This window comes from Zonotrichia albicollis, chromosome 19 (genome assembly GCF_047830755.1).
Source record: "Zonotrichia albicollis isolate bZonAlb1 chromosome 19, bZonAlb1.hap1, whole genome shotgun sequence".
NCBI lineage: Eukaryota > Metazoa > Chordata > Aves > Passeriformes > Passerellidae > Zonotrichia > Zonotrichia albicollis.
This window is the reverse complement of record NC_133837.1, coordinates 8,114,842-8,136,221: the sequence shown is the minus strand read 5'-3', so window position 1 is coordinate 8,136,221 and position 21,380 is coordinate 8,114,842. Positions and strand designations below refer to the sequence as shown.

The 21,380-nt window shown below is 58.2% G+C and overlaps 3 protein-coding genes across 3 annotated transcripts; 1 reads left to right on the top strand and 2 right to left on the bottom strand.

The window, feature by feature from the left end:
- The first annotated feature begins 971 nt into the window (after nt 1–971).
- On the top strand, nt 972–1,904 carry RNF222 (ring finger protein 222). The gene is made up of 2 exons (XM_074554766.1): nt 972–1,238; nt 1,524–1,904. Exons 1-2 carry the CDS (start codon nt 972–974, stop codon nt 1,902–1,904), a joined length of 648 nt encoding a protein of 215 aa, XP_074410867.1.
- Nucleotides 1,905–9,803: 7,899 nt separating this feature from the next.
- TMEM238L (transmembrane protein 238 like) lies at nt 9,804–10,812 on the bottom strand. Its single transcript, XM_074554765.1, has one exon. It carries the CDS (start codon nt 10,103–10,105, stop codon nt 9,866–9,868), a length of 240 nt encoding a protein of 79 aa, XP_074410866.1. The 5' UTR covers nt 10,106–10,812; the 3' UTR covers nt 9,804–9,865.
- A 3,381-nt stretch (nt 10,813–14,193) lies between these two features.
- PIRT (phosphoinositide interacting regulator of transient receptor potential channels) lies at nt 14,194–21,120 on the bottom strand. Its single transcript, XM_005494022.4, has 2 exons — nt 20,836–21,120; nt 14,194–16,145 (listed from the first exon to the last, which is right to left on the bottom strand). Exon 2 carries the CDS (start codon nt 16,121–16,123, stop codon nt 15,719–15,721), a length of 405 nt encoding a protein of 134 aa, XP_005494079.1. The 5' UTR covers nt 16,124–16,145; nt 20,836–21,120; the 3' UTR covers nt 14,194–15,718.
- Nucleotides 21,121–21,380: the final 260 nt, after the last annotated feature.

Below are 21,380 nucleotides of genomic sequence, written 5' to 3'. Positions count from 1 at the left end.
CCCAGCTCCAGCCTGAGTGTGCCCACAGCCTGGGGATGCCATGGCCTGGCCACCATGGCCTGGGGATGCCATGGCCTGGCCTCCAGCATGGCCTAGCCACCACCATGACCACCACGGCCTGGCCACCAGCCTGGGCCATTCCCCAGCAGCCTGGAAGGAGCCCAGTGTGTCTGCTGCCTGCCCTGGCCATGTCACCTCCCTGGCTGTGTCACCTCCCTGCTCCACCAGCCTGGCTGCTCCAGGCTCCCCCAGGCCCCTCAGAGGTCTCTGGGATGGGAGCAGCTCTCTGACCCTGGCAGGTTTCAGCCTGGGATGGGAATGCCCAGCAGCTGAGCACAGAGGCACTGGTGACACAGTGTGAGCCTGGGATGGCACAGTGTGAGCCTGGGATGGCACAGTTTGTTTATGGGATGGCACGATGTGAGCCTGGGATGACACAGTGTGAGCCTGGGATGGCACGGTGTGAGACTGAGATGGCACAGTCTGAACCAGGAATGCCATAGTCTGTGCCTGGAATTTCTCAGCAGTCAGGGCTCTGTGCAGGGGCTCAGCCCCCTGCCCTGGGCTTTGCCAGCCAGGGAGTTTTGCCCTGCAGGGCTTCGGGGCTGAGACCCTCCATCCATCCCTGCCCAGGGGCTGAACCGTGCTGAGAGTGGCCAGGCCATAGTGGGCACCCACCCATCCCACCCTGAGAGTGACCAGGCCATGGTGGGCACCCATCCATCCCACACTGAGAGTGGCCAGGCCATGGTGGGCACCCATCCCACCCCATGAGGAATTGCCAAAGGGTGAGGACAGGACACAAAATGGCTTCAGACTGACCCAGGGCAGGGCTGGATGGGATATTGGGAATTGGGAATTGCTCCCTAGCAGGATGGGCAGTGCCTGGAGAGCTGAGGGGATGGACAGAATGATCGCTGCCACCCAACCGTGATTAACCCCTTGTGCCCCTCCTCGCCAGCACAGCAGCCATGTCCGAGGCCCCCCCCAGCAAGGAGGCTGCCCCGGCCGAGTGCCCCGTGTGCTACGAGCGGTTCCAGCCCCTGGAGGCCACGCAGCGTCGGCTCAGCTGCGGCCACACCTTCTGCCACGACTGCCTGGTGAAGTGCCTGCTGTCGGCCAAGCTGGGCGGGCACGTCCAGAGCAGCATCGTGTGCCCCGTGTGCCGCTTTGTCACCTTCCTCAGCAGGAAGAAGGTTCTGTGGCTGCCCAGGACCACCGACCCCCGCATGCTACAGGTGCCCCTGGCACAGCTGGCCAGGAGCGAGGCCACCAACACCCTGGAGGTGCCACTGTCCCCATCTTCCCTGGCACACCTGTCTAAGAGTGAGCCCAGCCATACCCTGGAGGTATCCCTGTCCCCATCCTCCCTGTCCCAGCTGTCCAAGAACGAGTCCCCCAACACACTGGAGGTGTCCCTGTCCCCATCTTCCCTGTCCCAGCTGGCCAAGAGTGAGCCCCCCAACACTCTGGTGGTGCCCCTGGCACAGCTGTCCAAGAGTGAGGCCACCAACACCCTGGAGGTGTCCCTGTCCCCATGGTCCCTGTCCCAGCTGGCCAGGAGCGAGCCCCCCAACACGCTGGTGGTCCCCAGCCACTTCGTGGTGCCAGAGCAGAGCGTGGGGCGGGTTCCCCCCGGGGCAGGGCTGGCACGGGAGGCTCACATTTTTGTCATCAGCGAGCACGGCATGCCGCTGCTGGCCGCCCAGCGCTGCGGATCGGGGCTGCCCGGGAGCACCGGGGGGGACACGGCCAGCACAGGGTCGGTGTCGGTGTCATCCAGCCCCGCTCTGGGGCTTCAGTGCTGCCAGTCCCCCATGGCCCTGGCCGTGATGCTGGTGCTGACCGTGGCCATGCTGGCCGCTGTGCTGCCCTGGCTGCTGCTGGTCAGGAGGGACTTGTAGCACGGCTGGGACACATGGGAGGTGTCGCTGGGGCGGGGACACAGCCGGGATGGAGCCTGAGAGCTCCTGGAGAAAGCCCGGGATGGATTCCCTCTCTGAAAGCTCCTGGAGAAAGCCTGGGATGGAGCCTGAGAGCTCCTGGAGAAAGCCTGGGATGTATTCCCTCTCTGAAAGCTCCTGGAGAAAGCCCAGAAGCAGCTCTGGGTGCAGCTCCTCTCTCACCTGCCCAAGGACTGAACGGACTCTCAGATCTTCCCGCACACCTCCAGCTGCTCCCAGTGTCACTGCTGGCACTTTCTGTCCCTTCTGGTTAAGATATGGCAGCCAAAGCCTGCTGTGGCTCCTGCAGGGTGTCTGTCTGTGCAGAGGAGCCTCCTGCACCCCATGGCAGCGCCTGCAGGGTGAGGGGCTGTGCTGCTCCTGCCCAGCTCAGCACCCTGGCACCGGGCACAGCCACAGTGGGGCTGGGCTGCCAGGCTGTGGGGCTCTGGGGGTCCCCAGGCTCCAGGGACATCAGGAACATCGTGATCGAGCCAGCCTGGAGCAGGAACTCACAACTTCCACCCTGGGATGGAGGAACCAGAGCCTGCAGCTGCTGGGCATGAGGGCAGGGAAACCAGAGGATGGAGAGAGCAATGCTGGCCCTGCTGAGCTCCCCTTCCCCCCTTGCCAGCCTCCCTGCAGGGCCGTGAGGTGGGACAGGAGCACTTGTCCCCATCCCAGTCTGTACCTTCGTCACCTTTGTCCTCCTGACCCAGTCCCTGGCCCCATGGGTGCTGCTCTCACTCTGTCACCTGGGAATGTGTCACTTCATGGGCACCCCAGGGTGAGCAGGATTCCCTCACTGTCCCCACAATGTGAGCAGGACCTCTCTCACTGTCCCCCAGGGTGAGCAGGGCGTCCCTGCCTGTCATCCCAATGTGAGCAGGATTCCCTCACTATCCCCCAAACAGGAGCAGGGTGTCCCTCACCATCACCCCAAAGTGAGCAGGATGTCCCTGCCTGTCCCCCACAGGAGGTGGCAGTGGGGCACAGGGCTGGCCCAGAGTTTCCATGCTCCTGAGGGAGTGACAAACACAGCCAGCAGTGCCAGCAGTGCCAGCAGTGCCACCAGGGTGGCTTTAGGACCAGACAGGACTTTCAGGGTAACAAATCAAGACAATGTGGGGCTGGGGAGGGGGAGCAATGCAGGGCAGGGGAGCTGATGGTGTCCCCTGCCATCCATGGGGACACTGCCCTGCTGGCCTGCTGCTCCCTGTGAGGTTCCTGCGCTGCCCCAGCCCTGTCCCAGTGTCCCCCACCCAATCCTGGGGTGCTGTGACCCTGACCCCGTGTGAGAAGTGCCTGAGACACCGCACTGGAATGGAAATGCTGTTTCATAAGCAATGGTGACCTGGTGCTGACGTGTGCCTGCCTCATTATTGAACACAAACCCTGTCATTAATTGTGTCTGGGCAATCAGGGCAGGGTGCCAGGGCAGCAGTCCTGTGTGGGAGGTGTCACAGAGTGGCTGCAGCCCTGGAAATGTTTGGGGGACAGTGGGGATGGAGAGAGCTGCACTGGGGCACTGGGAGGGGCTGGGGGTGTCTGGGGCTGTGCCAGCGCTAGGCACAGGCACAGGGCACAGCCAGGGAGGACAGCAGGGTGTTTTCCTCCCACAGGGTGGCACTGCTTGGCCAGGGATGGTGGGCAGGGCTGGCAGGGGCAGCCCAGAGCCCCCAGCCCCTGCCCTGGGTGGGTGAGGGACAGGAGCTGGGGACATCCTGGGAATTGCTATGCCAGGCATGCAGGGATGGCACCTCCTGAGCTGCACAGTGCTGCTTTGTGCCCAAGGCCACTGTCCCTGTGTCCTCGATGTCCCTGGGTCCTCACTGTCCCTGCGTCCTCACTGTTCCCACATCCTCCCTGTCCCCACATCCTCACTGTCCCCATGTTCTCGCTGTCCCTGTGTCCTCGCTGTCCCCAGCCCAGGCTTTGTGTCCCAGTGCTCCCCAGGGATGTTCTTGCTGTTTGAGGCTGGAATCCTCCTGGATGAGGGAAAGCTGCTCCCAGACCCCCCTGGGCAGCTGGAAAAGCTGCCCTGCACTACTGCAGTGCTGCTGAGGCAGAGCCAGGCCCTGAGACCCAGGGAGCCTGAACCCCATCCAGTGCCACCCCTGGGACACATCCCACTGTCCCAGGTGCTCCCAGCCCCAGTGTCCAGCCTGGCCTTGGGCACTGCCAGGGATGCAGGGGCAGCCACAGCTGCTCTGGGCACCCTGTGCCAGGGCTGCCCACCCTGCCAGGGAAGGGTTTCATCCTCACATCTGCCTGATCCCTGCTCCTGTGCAGCCCCGGCTCCCCACACACAGCTCTGCTGGGCATGGCACCTGGAGCTGCTGGAGATTCCTGGCCACATCCTGACCACATCCTGGCTGCCCTGGGAGCCCCACTGTGTCCCTGTGCCACTGCTGCTGCACCTCAGATGTCCCCTGGGCTCCCAGCCCTCCCTGGGGCTCCCAACAGAGTCCCCTCGGTGCTGAGCTGGTCCAGCTCTGCTCCCTGCATGTGCCACCCCTGTCTCACAGGCGACACTGTCCCTGCCCAGGGTCCAGGCCTGGTCACAGCAGCAGCCAGGGGTCACACGAGGCCATGAGCAGTGACCCGCAGAGCCCATTAGGGCAATCATTGCCTGTCAATTATCATCGATTATTGCCTAATGGGGGTGTGGGGAGGGAGCCAGGGCTGTGCTGCAGCTGGGGGAGGCCGGGGCTGTGCACACAGGGCTCTGCACACAGACCTCAGCTAGTGGCACTGCCTGCAGGGCCAGGGACACTCCCTGCAGGCAGAGAGCACAGCCTGCGCCCTGGGCTGGGGCTGGCACATCCCTGGGTGTCCCCTGTCCCCTCCTGGCCCTGCTCTGCCCACAGCTGGGCTCTGTGCAGCCCCAGGTGTGCCCCAGCTGTGCCCTGCTCCTCCTGGGCTGGTCTCAGCTGGGCTGTGGCTGCTCCCTCACCCTCCTGGCAGGTGCCAGCGTGTGCCATTGCCCTGCCCTCCCCCAGACCAGCTCTGCAGGATGGCAGCAGGCTCCCAGCTCCAGCAAAGGCTGTGTCATGCTTCATTAGCAGCAGGAGGTGGCACTTGGATGGCACAGGATGGCAGGAGTGGGAATTGAGCAGCCCAGGAGTGCTGGCTGGGCAGGCAGGGCTGCAGCTCCATTAGGGAGTGGCCCCAGAGAGCCCCAGATCCATCAGCCAGGCCTGGGCATCAATTATTGAACAGCAGAATCCTCTGAGCTCCTCTGAGCTCTGCTCTGCCCTGCAGAGCCAGCTGGGGCTGGGATGGGATGGAATAGGATGGGGATGGGGATGGGGATGGGGATGGGGATGGGATGGGATGGGATGGGATGGGATGGGATGGGATGGGATGGGATGGGATGGGGATGGGGATGGGGATGTGCTGGGCATCCCAAAATGATGGGTCACGGGGACAGAGGTGGGGGTGGAGCTGTCCCCTGGTGAGGGGCTGATTTCTGTCCCTGTGGCTGTTGGCAGGGGACAAAGCTGAGGTGAACCCCTCGGCCAGGGCTGGAAGGGTTAAATCCCAGCTCGGAGCCCATCCCTGCAGCTGGGCTGGGCTGGAACCAGCTGGGGCCGGGGCTGGGACCGGGCACCCCCTGCTCGGGGTGGGGGACACACAGGAGGGGCTGGGAGAACCTGTTCTCCAGGATGTGCAGATCCTGCTCGTCCCCCAGCCCACAGACAGCTGAGGGGGCAGCAGGAGGAGTTTGGGAGTCCCCTGCTTGTCCCCTGCCCCATGGCTGGCTGAGGGGCAGCAGGAGGAGTTTGGAGTCCCCTGCCAGGTCAGGGGGGTGCACCTCCCAGGCACCTCCCTGCTCTGGGGGCAGCCCTGTTTGCCCATGTTAGGAAAATCTATCCAAAACCATCAGACATTCATGTGCAAAAAGGACAGAGGAGTCCTTTTGGCTTTATTGGAATAAAGGGAGAGGCCATGGAGCATTCCCATGCTGAGCCACCCCTGGGGTGGCACTGAGTGGCTCTGAATCCTCTCCTGGCCTGGCAGCTCTGCTCAGCTCTCAGCACTGGGGTCTCTGAGTGCTCCCTTAGAGGGTGCCTGAACCTTGGCTGAGCAGACCTGGCCCCTCCAGAGCTACATTTCGCTCAGGGAATCCTCTGTCCTCTGGTTGTGCTGTCTGGCTCTCCCATCCGTGCCCAGAGCAGGTCCCAGCCCGGGCACTGGGCTGCACTGGGGGCACTGGGCTGCACTGGAGGCACTGGGCTGCACTGGGCAGTGTGGGCAGCTGGGAGCTCTGATGGGCCATCCCAGCCATGCAGGAAGGGTGGCAGAGCTGTCAGCCTGTCCCTGTGGCTCTGGGACCCTGCTCAGGACAGGGGAAAGAGGCTCTGCTGCCACCAGGCTGGGCCAGCAGCGGGCAGGAGGTGAGAGCAGGCTGATGGGAGAGGGGACAAAGGGGTGTGCATCCTTTAGGGGGTGTCCAGCGTCCATCCTCCAGGGGCTCTCCATCCTTCAGAGAATGTCCATCCATCTATCCTCCAGGGGCTGTCCATCCCTCAGGGGGTGTCCATCCTTCAGACAATGTCCAATGTCCATCCTTCAGACAATGCCCATCCTTCAGACAATGTCCATCCTCCATGGTCTGTCCATCCCTCAGGGTCTGTCCGTCCCTCAGGGGCTGTCCTGAGTGGCTGTACCAGTGTCCCCAGCCCAGCAGAGTGACACAGCTCCCTCTGTGCTGGCTGTGCAAAGGCAGCAGGGCAGAGTCCTTGTGTGGAGCTGCTCCTCTTCCTCTGCTCCTTCCTGGCATCCTCTGCTGTCCTTTCCTCTCTCCCTATAAACAGAGTGAGAGGAGATGTGAATGCTTTAAAAGACCCTGATAAGAACTAAGAAATTGCAGTTCTCCTCAATAAAGAGGTGTGGAATCCAACCTCAGGGACTCAGGGCTCCCTGTCCCAGCAGACAGAGCCCCAGCAGGCTCTGGGGTGCCCAGGGGATGCCAAAGGGATACTCAGGATCAGCCCAGCTCTATATACAAGTGAGGCTGGTGACATTTGGACCAACAGGAGGATTTTCCCTCCCTGTTCCACACTCATGAGCAAACCCTGGCACTGCTGATGCTGCCCTGGTCCCTGTCCTGGTGCCCAGTGAGGGATCCATGGCAGAGGGTGAAGGAGCCCAGAGAGCTGAGGGCAGGTCCAGGACACAAGGACACAGGAGGGGACTCCTGGAGCCCCCCTCAGCATTTTGGGGCTGCAGCATCAGCACAGGCAGCGCTGCTGGCTTTGGGTGTGACTGGGGGGCACAGAGTGGTCAGGAGCAGAGGGAGCTGCTGGTTCCCAGTGCCCACCTGGGCTCTGTGCCATGGCCACGGGGCTGTGCCAGGCCCAACGATCTGGAACAGCCCCCAGGCTGCAGCAAACAGCCCAAAACCACAAAAACCCAGAGGCCCTTGAGTCAATACCTGCCTGGGGCTGGGCCAGTGCTGCCAGTGCTGCTCACACAGGGGACAGGGAGCACAGGGGGCTCACCCACTCCCGGCCTGCATCATGTATGAGGTGTATGAATATGCAACAGGCTGTTGCTTTTAAGGGTTAATCCTTTGTTAACATGGGTCCTTTTTTGGGGCTTATTTTGCCCAGAAAATTGTACCTGGATGTTCGTAACTCTTTGTTTCTGTTGTCTCATATTGTCCTAACCCAAATTGTCCAAATTATTATTACTCTAATTGTATTACTATTTTTATAACCATTTTATTACTATTAAACTTTTAAATTAAAAACAAGTGACTGGTACTATTCACAGTGACAGAGCCCTCAGCTGGGATTTCCAGGCTGCGCTGACTGCTCAGCACTGGCAATTAAAAACCCCCGAGCAAATAAAGGAGGGTTGGGCTGCTGCTGCCCTTCCTCCTCTGCAGCTCAGGATCCCACTGAGGCTTGTCCTGGGCTCTTATCCCCAGGCACATCAAGGAAATGGCTGAAGGACCGAATGCCAGGGGCACAGGGGTGGAAAAACTCCCTGGGAGCTGCTGGGGGCAAAGCTGAGCTCCTGCCTGGGCATCCTGGGTTTTGGAACAGAGAGAGACACAGGGTAACCTGCATCCCAGAAAAACCTGGCTCTGTCCCCTGTGGGCACTGCCAGCAAGAGAGGAAATCAAAGGAAAAATAAGAAAATTATAAAAAAGAATCTCACTGGTTGTGAGGGGCTTTCTAGGGAACTGTGTGAGGCAGTGACCCTGTTGTGGATCACAGGTGGGACATGGCACTGGCCGTGATTTCACTGATTGATTTCACTGATCTCACTGATTTCACTGTTTTCCCTTGTTTCACTGATTTCCCTTATTTCATTAACTCCACTGATTTCACAGGAGAACATCCCTGGGGTGCTGGCAGGAAGGAGGACACCATCCCTGCAGTGCTCTCCAGCACTCAGACATCTCCAGCTCTCCTAAACTTTGGTGCTGCTGCTCCCAGCTCAGCCCAAAGGGAGCTCTCTGAGGTTCCCAGGCTGTGCTGATGCTCAAAGAGAGCCCTCTGAGGTTGCCAGGCTGTGCTGATGCTCTGTGCTCCCCATGCTGCAGGACCAGGCAGGATCTGATCTTTCTGCCCTTTGGGTGTCTGCTAAACCCAGCCAGGCACGTTCCAACCAAGTCTGAGATTAGCAGGGCTTAATCTTAGAGCCAATGTTCAGACCTGGTACCTGTACCCATTTCTGTGTGCTCGGCATTTGTCACCAGGCACCTGCAGCACATCACAGCAGGGACTTGGGGACACAGTTTTCACTTGGATTTGCACTGGTGGTGACAGATCTTGCATTTGGATTTGCACTGGTGGTGAAACAGCTTTCACTTGGATTTGCACTGGGCAGATGTTCCCTGGTGGCAAAAGGCCCCTGGCAGCACTCAGGGTGTGATGGGGGCACACAGGAGCAGCTGAGTGTGCTCCTCACCCCTCACACTGAGGCTCTGGTGCTGAGGCACAGCCTGGATTTTCCTTCTGGCCCTCCCTGTTTGCCCAGGGTGTGTGGCCATGGGTGGCTCGTGCCCCTTGTCCTCAGGGTGTGTGGCTTGTGTATCCTTGTCCCCAGGGTGTATGGCCATGGGTGGCTTGTGCTCCTTGTCCCCAGGGTGTGTGGCCAGGACAAGGCTCATGCTCCTTGTCCCCAGGGTGTGTGGCCATGGGTGTGTGGCTTGTGCTCCTTGCCCCCTGGGTGTGTGGTTTGTGTATCCTTGTCCCCCTGAAGCACAAAGCTGTCACCAGAGAGCAGCAGCTCTGCAGGACCCTTCTCTCCCAGCAGCATCTGATGCTGAGGGACTCCACCCCAGACAGCAGCACCTCCAAAGTGCAGCAAACCCCCTCCCAGAATTAACCCATCTCATCAAACCAGCCTCCTGACCCTCATTAATCCACCCCAGAGCAAAAACCCACTCCAAAACCCACCCTGCTCCTGGGAGCTGCTGCCAGCAGCAGGAGCTGTGCCAGGAGCTCTGCATCCCCCACATCCCACCAAGCATCCCCGAGCTGTGGGTACCTTTCCCCCGAGGCTCCATCAGGTGCCTGGTGCTGTGAGGACCAGCAGGTCCCACCTTGGGTCTTTTCTGGGCGCTCTCCACCCCCTGAGCGATGCTTTGGGTCCTGCCAGGTGCACCAGACCAGGTTCCCACCGTGGCTGGGGGTGTTCTTCACATGCTGGTGATGCTTTGGGTCCTGCCAGGACCAAGATCCTGATGTGGCTGGAGGTGCTCTCCACCCTCTGAGTGAAGTTTGGGTCCTGCCAGGGGAACAAGACCAAGCTCCTGCTGTGGCTTGAGGTGCTCTCCATGTTCTGATGATGCTTTGAGTCCTGCCAGGAGCACAGGACCAATCTCCTTCTGTGGCTGGGGGTGCTGTCCATGTTCTGACGATGCTTTGGGTCCTGCCAGCACCAGTCCCCCCGTGCTGGGCTCAGCTGCACTGCAGCTCCCCGAGGGGCACCTCGATGTTGAAGGTGTACCAGAAGACCCAGAAGACGAGGCTGAAGGCCAGCAGCAGGGCCCCCCCGTAAACGAAGAAGTCCCAGAAGCTGAGGGGAGCGAAGATGCCCAGGAGGAGGAAGAGGAGCCCCAGGAAGTCGCAGATGAGCCCCACCAGGGCGATGGCCGGGCAGTACCCCCGCAGCACCCACCGGGTGCCCATGGTGCCCATGGTGCCCGGGCAGCCCCTCAGGGCGGCGGGAGCAGCATCCCTGCCCTGCCCGGCTCCCCGCACTGCTCCCGCTGCCAGGAGGAAGTGCAAATATCACAACACACCTTGCAGAACAGTCGGCAGCGAGCGCACGATACAGCGTTAACCCTTTCATTGCCCTGCCCCTGCCCGGCCCCTGGGCAGCACAGCCTGGGTGGGGTGCCATGGGAGCCCATCCCGATTCTCTGTGCCCACCCAGGTGCCGCTGCTTCACATCCAGACTATCCCAATGGGGCAAATCTGTCCTGGGGAGTTCCATGGGAGCCCACCCTGGTGCTCTGTGCTCCCCCAGGTGTAGCTACTCCACATCCAAGTCTGTCCTAAAGTTGTAAATCTGTACCTGCTCCAGTCCGAGTGGTGCCATGGCAGCCCACCCTGGTGCTCTGTGCCCTTTCAGGTGTAGCTGTTTCACATCCAAATCTGTCCCAAAGGTGCAAATCTGTCCCTGTCCCAGCCCAGGGGGTTCCATGAGAGCCCATCCTGGTGCTCTGTGCTCACCCAGGTGTAGGTTCTCCCAGTCCAGTCTGTCTCAAAGGTGCAAATGTGCCCTGCCCAGCCGTGCTCCTGCCTCCCAGCCTCATCCCAAATTTATCCCAATCTTATCCCAACTTTATCCCAGCCTTCTCCTAACCTTCTCCTAACCTTATCCCAAACTTATCCCAGCCTTATCCCAACTTTATCCCAGCCCTATGCCAACCTTATCCCAAATTTATCCCAAACTTCTCCCTCTTGTCTCCCTTCTCCCAACTTTATCCCAATTTTATCCCAACCTTATCCCAACTTTACCCCAACCTTATCCCATCCTTATCCCAACCTTCCCCCAACCTTATCTCAACTTTATCCCAACCTTTTCCCAACCTTATCCCAACCTTATCCTGACCTTCTCCCTCTGCCACTCCCAAACACACACACCCACAGCCCTGAGCAAACCCTCTGCTCCCTGAGCAGCTCCTTGCCCTGGGCATCAGGAAAAAGCTGTTCCTTACCCACTTTCCATATGCCCAGCGTCCAGGGTGGAAACAGGGAGGGGTTTTTAGGGTTTCAAACTCACTGTGGGCACTGAGACCGCCTGAAGGGTTTGCTTTCACTGAGCACAGGGAAAGCTGCTGGGTTTTGGGGAGGGATGGGCAAGTGCAGCTCCTCCTGCTGGGATCTCATCGGGAGGAGCAGCAGCAGCACTTTGGGGTGCTCTGGCAGCCTGACTGGGATCCAGGCTCAGGCATGGAGCCAGCCAGAGGAATCTGGGCCACCAGCCCTCTGCAGCCCGAGGCTATTTCCAGGAAAGGTCTGGAAGGTCTTGGGGATGTCAGGAAGGAGCTCTGGAGGTCTTGGGGATGTCAGGAAGGAGCTCTGGAAGGTCTCAGGGATGTGAAGGTGTGATCACAGTCACCAGTGGTCACTTGCTCCCTTCCACACGTCAATGCTTTATCCCAGCAGCTGCACAGACCTGAGTGCCCCAAGGGTGAATGTGCCTGAGATCCTGGGATCGTGGGAGGGGTTGGGTTGGAAGGGACCTTAGAGATCATCAATTCCACCTCTGCCATGGCAGGGACACCTTCCACTGTCACAGGTGCTCCCAGCCCTGTCCAGCCTGGCCTTGGGCACTGCCAGGGATCCAGGGGCAGCCCCAGCTGTGCCAGGGCCTGCCCACCCTCACAGGGAACAATTCCCAATATCCCATCCAGCCCTGTCCTCTTGCAGTGGAAGCCATCCCCTGGGTCCTGTCCCCCATCCCTTGTCCAAAGTCCCCCTCCAGCCCTCTTTGAGCCACTTTAGGTGCTGGAACTCAGGCAGGATGTGAGCTCCTCAGTGAGGGGTCTGCCCCAGGGCTGTGCCCAACTTTGGGCAGGTTTGGTGCTCTGGAAGCCCAGGAATGAGGCAGCTCACACGCCTGGAGCAGGGTGTGCTCCAGCCCAGCCTGCCGGGCGGGTTTGCTGCCCGACCTTTGAGATGCAGGGCAATATTTCCTCTTTCAGCTGCTCTGCACAGATAATGACTTTTGTAATGGATTTCCTGTTCTTTTTATAGCACGAAGGAAGCTGGCAGGCTCATATCTGAGCTTGCTTCAGTGAGACATAATTATGTTTGCTGGAAAACCTGATCTTTTCTCTGAACGTGTTTTTCTTTGGTCTGGTCCAAAGTATCGCAGCAGGATCCAAAGAGGCTTCAGTGGGAGTGAAGAGGAACAGCAGGGAGCAGCCAAACAGGGTCTGGAGGTGCATGGGAGCAGCCCAAGGGTGGGAACCTCCCCATGGGCTGGTCCAAGGTCCATCCAGCCCAGCTGTGGCAGGAGGACGCAGCAGGTGAACCCTCCTGGGTCCTGCTCCTCATGGACTTCTCAGCACCCACCACTGTTAGGTTATGCAGGATAAATGGCACATTCTTCTCTCTTGCTTCTACTATCTCTTGTTTTTAATCTGTTGTCCATAACACCATTTAAATCCACGGATTCTCCTTGTCTGTGCAGCCTCCCACATCCCAGGGAGGTGAAGGTTCCCTGGTGCCACAACACAGAGGCAGAAATTCATTCATTTCCCAGCAGCCCTGTGGGTTTTGCTGGGCCACAGCAGGGTGTGAATTTTATGTCAGCTCCTTAAGAAACCTTTGTGAGGAGCCCTCAGGCTCCAGCTCATTTCAAGAAAAGGATGCAATTCCCATCCTTGGGAGCTCCAATGCAAAATTCCCTCTGTCCCTGGCAGTGATCAGGCATTTATGCCCTGTGCTACCAAAGAGGAATTCCCACTTTGCTCCTGCACTTCCACCTGCAGTTATCCCCCTACTCTTAATCTGACTCTCCTCAATTATCTCCCACCTTTAATCTGACTTTCTCTCAGTTATCTCCCCCTGTTAATCTGATTTTCCCAGTTATCCCCCACATGTTAATCTGAATTTCCCCTCAGTTTTCCCACATCTGTTAATCTGAATTTTCCCTCAGTTATCCCCCTGCTGTTAATCTGAGTTTCCCCAGTGTTCCTGTCCCTTTGCCTCCCTGTCCCAATTTCCCTCAATTATCTCCCACCTGTTAATCTGACTTTCCCACAGTTATCCCCCTGCTGTTAATCTGAGTTTTCCTTCAGTTATCTCCCCCCCATTAATCTGAGTTTCCCCCAGTTATCTCCCCCCTATAAATCTGATTTCCCCCTAACGTTCCTGTCCCTTTGCCTCCCTGTCCCAGCACAGATCTGGGCAGAAAACACTGAACTCCATCTGATGAATCCTCTCCTCACAGGCTCTGCTGGTCCTTGGCGGTTTCCTTTTCCCTGCAGGCTCCATCCTTTTGCCAGGACAGAGCTGTTCCCCCAGCCCTCACCCAGCCCCAGAGCAGCCCCAGCCCCATTCCTGTTGGAATTCAGGACATCCCTCTGGCTGTCCTGGAGTGCCCAGACCCCTGCCAGGGGGCTCAGAGACCCTGGCACAGAGCCCAAGACCCCTGTGCCTTTGATTATGACCCATGGAGCAAATTACTAACCTTATATGAGGATCTGCAAGCCACAGAAGTATAAGTAGAATAATAATCAGTTTGTCACAGGGTAAAAAATGGATTTATGGGGTTTTTGGTATGAGGGTTCAGGGGGCAAGATGGAGTGATCTGGGTGTGTCCAGCCTTTCTCCTTCTTCTCCTTGGCCTCCATCTTCTGCTGTGATGGTGGCACTTTGGGATTGGTTTAGAGTAGAAGTGCACTGTCTAACATAGGTGATAGGTATGGGGAAGTAATTGCAAATATTGTACACGTAGCTTTTAGTATAAAAAGATAACACAGCCCTGGGGCAGGCACACCTTTGTCTTGCTGAGAGGACCTCAGTTGGACAGAAGAAAGAATTTTACAAATAAGAAACAATAAACAACCTTGATAACGAGACCAGAAGAGCTCTGACTCCTTCTTCAAGCGCTGGGCTGGCAGAAGAGACTTTGTGACACATCTCAGGGTCACTGTGAGCAGCAGAAGTCCCAAGACATTCCTTGTCCTGCCCCTGTCCTGGCCAGCCCTCCTGCCCAGTGGGTGCCCCACCACCCCAGGCCCTGTCACCACATCCCCCTCCACCCAGCAGAGATGTGACACTAGAGCAGCCACGTGCAGCTCCCTTGGGAAGCTTTTCCTTTAATGAAACCGCACATTCCTTCTATAAATAAGGTCTGGAACCCAATTCAATTCTTGCTCTCGGTGACGTTTTATCCCAGTGACATTTCAGTGAGTGCCTCCTCCTTGGCCAGGGCCAGCAGGAGCTCCCTCTGTGCTTCTGGCAGTCCTGGGGCAGCCCTGTGGGCAGGCAGCCCTAGCTGGGCACAGCTCTGTGCAGCAGGACCCATCTCCACCCAGGGCAGATCCAGGGTGCCCACCCTGTGCCCACCCCTGCACCAGCTGGCACCTGGGGCTGCCCTCCACCTTCTCCTGGTCTCCCATGCTGAATCCTGGTGCCCACCTGGCTGCAGCTGCCCCAGCAGGAGTTTTGGGGGACCATCCCTGCCCGTGGCAGCAGCAGGAGCAGGGGCTGGGAGCTGTGCCAGGGCAGGACTGCAAACAGCATCGAGCGTGGCACGGCACGAGGGATGGCACAGGAACAAAGAGCTCTGCTGGATCCCTGCCAGGCCTGGCTCAGCCAAGCTGGCACTGCCTGCACAGGGGTGTCTGCACCATCAAGAAACAAAGTTCAGGGCCAGGCTGAGCCTGAGGCAAAGGGATTTGTGTGCTCAAACACTCCTAAATCAGCTGTGCCAGCTGCTGGGATGGGATGTGCCACCTCCAGCTCTGCCCACATGGATCATGAGAGCATGGAGGGCACACCCAGGCACACAGCCCTGGTCACAGACTGGCACCAATGCCAGGGTGAGCCTGAGCTCCCTGCCAGCCAGGATGGGGACACACAGAGGCTCAGCTCTCAGGTCCCTGAGCGGGGCACAGCTTCAGGCAGAGGTGTTGGAGTGGCAGAAATGGGGGAGTTCATCAGGGAGGGCCAGGGGAAGGCTGAGTGCGGGGAGGGAATCAGCCCTGAGCTCCCACAGCTCACACCATTCCCAGACACATCTCCCTTGTCCCTGCCCTGCCAGGTGTCTGGAGCAGCAGGGGCTGGGACCCTCTGTAGGATCTGAGACCTTCTGTAGGATTTGGGACCCTCTGTAGGGTTTGTGTCCCTCTGCTTCTACTGTGTCTCCTGCTGCTGTGCAGACCCTCCAGCCCCTCTGGCAATTCAGGGAGCTGGGAGGAATTGTGGCTCCTCTCCCCTCTGCTGGTGGATCCTGCAGAACCTCCTGGGGGATCTGGGTTCCTTTGGGGTTTTGCTTCAGCCCAGGCTCCTCTGGGGCTCTACTTTACCCACTTTGTGCTCTTGGGTCACTCTTTGGACAGGGGGGTGATGCAGAGACCTGGGACCTGTCTTGCTGGGCTCAGCTGGAAATTCCTGCTCCTTTTTCCCTGGGATGACGTGGATGGAGCACAAAGTTCATTTTCACACTGGAGGGAAGCCACTGACGGGGGTGAAATCCTCTGGGAAGTACAAGAAAATGTTTGCTCTCAAGGCTGATCAACACGGGCTGGAGGAGGGCAGGGAACCTCCTGGAGGAGCTCCTGGCTGCCCTCAGCGGTTGAAGAAGAAGGACTTGAGGCTCTGCAGGAACTGGGACTTCTGCCTCTGCTTCTGCTTCTTGCGGATGATGGGGATCCACACCAGGCCGCACACCAGGAGCATCAGTCCCAGGGACAGGAAGGCCGGGCCGGACATCTTGTAAACCTTCTTGTGCTTCTCGAGGAAGCAGGCCAGGCTGGTGATGACCACCCCGAAGAGGAAGATGGCCACTCCCACGGCCACTACCACCAGGGGCTTGCGGTAAATGTCCCACCTGCTCCTGGGGGTGCTGCTGGTCCATACGGACTCGCTGCGGGAGGAGCTCATGCACAGCGTGCTGCCCGTGCTGCTGGCCATCAGCTCCCTGCCCTGGGGACACTGCTCGCTGCCATCCGGGCTCCTGGCAGGCACCTCCATGGTGCTGGGAGCAGGAGGACACCTGGAGGGACAAAAGAGAAAGCAGGGCAAGGGGTGGAGGGAGTTGCAGTTCGTTTGGGGGTCCCCAGGTGTAGGAGCGTTGGGGGTAGGATGGTTGGGATGGATGGAGATGAGAGGTCTCTGAAGCCAGAGCTTGGAACTTGGGGTTTATTGCAAAGGGCCTGTGGTTTATTCAAAGGGCCTGTGGTTTATTCAAAGGACCTGGGACCTGCTGGGAGCTGCCAGGCACAGCTCAGAGCAGGCCCCAAAGAGGGAGAGAGGGGTAAAGAGAAAGAAGGCAAGAGCATGAGAAAGTAAAAAGACTAAAGAGAGAATGAGGTAAAGAGAGAATGAGAAAGTAAAAGAGAGGATCAGAGGGTGAGGTTCCCGTTACAATGCAATGAATCTTCTTCTGGTCATGGAACTTGTGGTTTATTGCAAAGGGCCTGGGTGCAGGGCCCTGCTGGGAGCTGCCAGGCACAGCTCAGAGCAGGCCCCAGAGAAGAGAGGGGGAGAGAGGATGAGAGGGTAAGAGGGTAAAAGGGTAAGAGAGTAAGGTTCCCGTTACAATACCATAAATCTTCTTCTGTGTTGAATATTCTGATTCTCACTGACCAATCTGGTACAAGATACAAATCCTATAGGATTTCCATACAGCCTATAAGAATCATTACACCACCATACTGTGTAACCCTTAAAAACCCTAAAAACTACTCTTTGGGCCCCTTCTGCCAAGCTAGGAGGGTCTAGCTTCGGCAATGGGATTACAGATCCATGATACCTCAGGGGAGGATCAGGCTTGAAATAAACTCTACATTTTTGGAGGGTGAGGCTGAGCAAACCATTTAACTGAAATGTAACACCACAGGAGGATGCTGGCCTTTGGTCATCAGTGAGCGCAGCCCAGATGGAGGTGCAGGAGGTTTTGGGGTCACTGCAGGGAAAGGGGAGCATCACAGCCATGAAAGGGTGGAGCAGGCAGTGGGATCCTGCAGAGGGATGGGCAGAAGGATGGGCAGTGCCACCACTGCAGTTCCACCACTGCAGTGCCCAGCACAGCTCTCCCCAAGCACCACACTGTTGCAGACATCTTTTCTGAAAAATCCTTTTCTTAGGATTTTTCCTCCTGAGAAGCTGAGAGGCCTCTGGAACAAAATGTAAACAATGGTTATCTGCTGCTGTGGAATGCAACAGGTGCATCTGGGATTGGTCTCATGTGGTTGTTTCTAATTAATGGCCAATCACAGTCAGCTGGCCTGGACTCTCTGTCCGAGCCACAAGCCTTTATCATTCTTTGCTATTCTATTCTTAGCTAGCCTTCTGATGAAATAATTTCTTTCTATTCTTTTATATAGTTTTAATGTAATATATATCATAAAATAATAAATCAGCCTTCTTAAACATGAAGTCAGATCCTCATCTCTTTCCTCATCCAAGAACCCCTGTGAGCACCGTCACACCACACAGACCTGTAGCCCCCTGGGCTTTGATCCAGGGCAGGGACCCAAACCCCCTGCAGCCCCTCAGGTCTGGGTTTGCTCTGCTCAGCAGGGCTGGCACTCCAGGAGATGCCACCACACAGGTGGTGCCAGGCTGGCCGTGCTCCCAGGTGGGCAGGAGGTGACCCCAGAGCCCTGTCCTGGAGCTGCTGATCCATGTGGGAGCAAATTCCATCTCAGGGCAGCCAGGCTGAGGCTGCAGGGCTGGCACAGCTCCAGGGCTGGAGGAACCTGCCCAGAGCTGGGCTCAGTGCCCACCTGGGGCTGCTGATGGATGGGTGCCAGCCAGCACCTCCCTCCCTCCTTCACCTGTGTCCCTGCCAGATCCGTGGTTACTCTGAGGAGACACAGAGTAATTTTACAGTAATTTTACAATTATTTTACAGTAATTTTACAATTTGGTCCCCCCAGCACAGCCACTGCTGCAGAGCTGGTGTATTGACATCTTTTGGGGTGTTTCAGGATGTTTCTGTCGGGCTTGGACAAAGAAGCACCAAACAAAAGCCAAGAACAGTGCACAGGGTTTGCAGCACTCCTGTCTGGAGTTCTCACTGCTCTCTGTTGAAACAGGAAACAGGGAAAGGGCAAGGGACACATTTCTGATAGAGAATCCCAGAATCCTTTAGGCTGGAAAAGCCCTCTGAGCCCTTCCAGCACCAGCTGTGCCCCATCCCTACCCTGTCCCAGCCCAGAGCACTCAGTGCCACCTCCAGAAATTCCTTGGGCACCTCCAGGGATGAGCACTCCAACCCTCCCTGGGAATTTCCAGTGCCTGAGCCCCCTTTCCATCAGGAAATTCCTGCTGTGCCCACCCTGAGCCCCCAGCTGCAGCTCTGCAGGGAGATTCCCAAATCCTGAGTAATTCCAGGTGCCCCCATCTGCCTCAGAGCACTGCTACCTTCTGCTCCCCCTCTTCCAGTGCACTCCAATATTCCCTGACATTTCATCCTGGCATTTCTTGTCTTTGTCCTCCTAAGGTGCATCACAGAGAGGTTTTAGGACCAAGCCACCATCTAATTTTAATTTGGGTTTGTGCTCGGAAGTTTGCTTTGTTCTCTGGAATAATCCCACACCTCAGCAGCCCAAAACTCCCTGTGCTGTTCCATCTTTCAGCCATCCCATTCCCTGTGTGCTGCCACCCTGATTGTGCACCCAGGGCAGCAGCTCTGCCCCTCTGTGTGCACAGCATTGATGCCAGGCTGCTGCAGGAACCAGAGCTGCCTTTCAGCTCTGCCTTTCCACCACAGAGGATTTATTCCCCCTTTCATTTCCTGGCAGAACCACCCCTCTCACCACAATTCCCAGCCCCTGCTCATTTTCCCAGCACTTCCTGGCACAGCCTGGTTTGCAGCCACCTTTTGCCACTGCTGGCTGATGAAGGATTTCACTCCCTGCCCGGAGGGAGGATCTGCAGCTCCTGGGAGAGCTAATGCAATTCCAGCGGCTGCTGTGCCCCTGCTCCATCCCAGCCCATCACAGATGTGCTCTGCATGCACGGAGCAGCCCGGCAGCAGAGTACTATCGGGTTTCTCCCGGATTTTTAGCCATTGTTGGAAGCAGACAATCAGCAGATGAGTCTTTGCTGCGCTGAGAACGCCTCCAGAGCACGTCTCAGATTTCACATCTGGTGTTCTGGAGCCCTGGGCAGCTCTCACTGCTGGGGTCTCTCCTTCCCCTCTCCCTCAGGGAGACCCTCCTGGGCTTCTCCTCCCTTTGCTCTCCCAGTGCTTTGTGTGGTGAGGTTTGGGCTCTGAACTGGGAAATCTCGGGGGGCTCCTTGCTGGGGAAGGAGTTTTCAAGTTTACAATGAATTTTCATTCTCAGGAGGAGTTCAGGCTCTCTGCTCCTGAGTAGATGTAGATTGTTATGGGGATTAAACTGACTAGGAAGGAGGTTTCGACTGTGTCTGTGGCAGTGTTGGGGATGTTCTTGAGGTTATCAGATACGAGCACAGCCCAGCTTTGGTCTGCAAAGATCAGCTCCAGTGCCCTGCAGTGCTTGAGCTGGGACCCAGAGGACTGGTTTGTCCTTCAGCAGGGGCTGTGCCCAGCCTCGCACCCCAACCTCTCTGGGTCCAGCTGGGACTAAAAACCCTGGGGAATGGAGGAAAAGATTTCCCTGCTGCTCTGGCGTGCCTCAGTTGGGACTCTTGATCTGGTCCTGGTGTTGTGTCAGTGCAGGAGCCCCAGAGGACAATGTCAGTGCAGGACCCCCTGGCTCTGTGTGTGCCAGCTGAAGGGCTTTGCTGCTCTGGGGGATCCCCTGTGCCCATGGGACGGGAGGGGAGGAGGCTGCTGCACTCAGGGACCTGCACAAACCCAGCAGAAACTTCTTTTGGGATGTTCGTGCTGGCCAAATTTCATCAGGAGTGGCTCTCAGTCAGTTCCAGGGAGAGAGAGGAACATTCAGGGACCCAGCCTGCCCAGGGTGCCCAGGAAAGCCAGGAAGGTGGAGATGGAGGTGAAGATGAAGGCCCCGTGCAGAGCAGCCCCACAGCCCCCTCTAGCTGGGGCACTGCCCATGGGGAGGTGCTGAGGGCACAGCACCCAAACCCCCACAGGGAAACAGCACCAAAGGCCTGGGAGGGAGTGCTGAGCCTCTGCCCATGCTGTGCCACTGCCCACCCTGTGCCTCTGCCCACGCTGTGCCTCTGCCCATGCTGAGCCTCTACCCACGCTGAGCCTGCTGTCCCTAGGGGTGGTGGCACTGGCAGTCCCTGAGCAGGCAGAGTGACCCCAGCACTGCCAGCCCCGAGCAGCCCCAGCCTTGTGCTGCTGTGGGCTCTGCTGGGCTCAGTTAGGAGGGGACAGGCCAGGGAGGCTGTGGGTCCCAGGGGTGGGTGCTGAGCCCCTTTCCTGTCCCCGTGCCCCTGCTCACCCCAGAGCCAGGAGCAGGCTGACAGTGCCTCCATGGGCAGCTGTCCCTGCAGAGAGGCTGCTGCTGCCCCGAGACCCTGCGGGGCGTCAGAGCATCTCACCTCCCCTACACACCCCACAAACCCCCTGGGATGGAGCCAGAGGCACAGTCCCCTTGCTGTTGGAGTGCAGCAGGGCTGGGCTGGTGCCTGCATCCCTCAGGAGCAGCTGGGATGGCCCAGAGCCCTCAGGGACAAATTAGCACCTGCTGAGCCTTTGTGGGGCTCAGGCGGGGATGACACCACCTCGCCCTGCTGGACCCCGTCCCTCTCCACCCTGGGACACCCCTGGTACTCACGTGGTGGGCAGGGAGGGATGGATGGCTGCAGCAGGAGCCCCTTGTCCACGGGCAGGCTCAGCTCAAGCCCCTCATCCCTCTGGGTGGTGTCTGCTGGGCTCTGCTGGCTCTAATAAACAATGGAGCATCCCGGCTCCGATGATCTCACCAGCCCATCAGGACAGGCTTTAACCCCTTGTGTTCCTGCCCTGGCTCCGGGCTGGGAGGGCTGCAGGGGAGGCTGGGGTGGGAGGCAGGGCAGGGCCTGCAGATGGAGCCCAGAGCTGGGGCTTGGTGCTGATCCAGCCCTGGATCATCAGCAAGTTCCTGAAACATCTCTGAAGTGCAATTTCTGCCCTCTCAGAGCATGGAATCGTAGCCAGGGACTGCAAAGTGCTTTGAAGCTCATCAGAGGCATTAGAGGGATGCAAGGTATTAGCAATTATCTATTAATTAACATCCTGAGTCCATTACAGAGAGGAGGATGGGAGCAGAGAGGTGGTTCTGGAAACACTGCTTCCTTCCAGGAGCCCCCAGGCTCAACCCCCTCCCACAGCAGTGAGGAC

Excerpts from the sequence above, each read along its gene's own strand:
- RNF222 (XM_074554766.1), top strand. The coding sequence starts at position 972 with ATGTCCGAGGCCCCCCCCAGCAAGGAGGCTGCCCCGGCCGAGTGCCCC. Across the intron at positions 1,239-1,523 it reads CCGACCCCCGCATGCTACAG|GTGTCCCTGTCCCCATGGTC; the intron begins GTGCCCCTGGCA and ends AACACCCTGGAG.
- TMEM238L (XM_074554765.1), bottom strand. The coding sequence starts at position 10,105 with ATGGGCACCATGGGCACCCGGTGGGTGCTGCGGGGGTACTGCCCGGCC.
- PIRT (XM_005494022.4), bottom strand. The coding sequence starts at position 16,123 with ATGGAGGTGCCTGCCAGGAGCCCGGATGGCAGCGAGCAGTGTCCCCAG.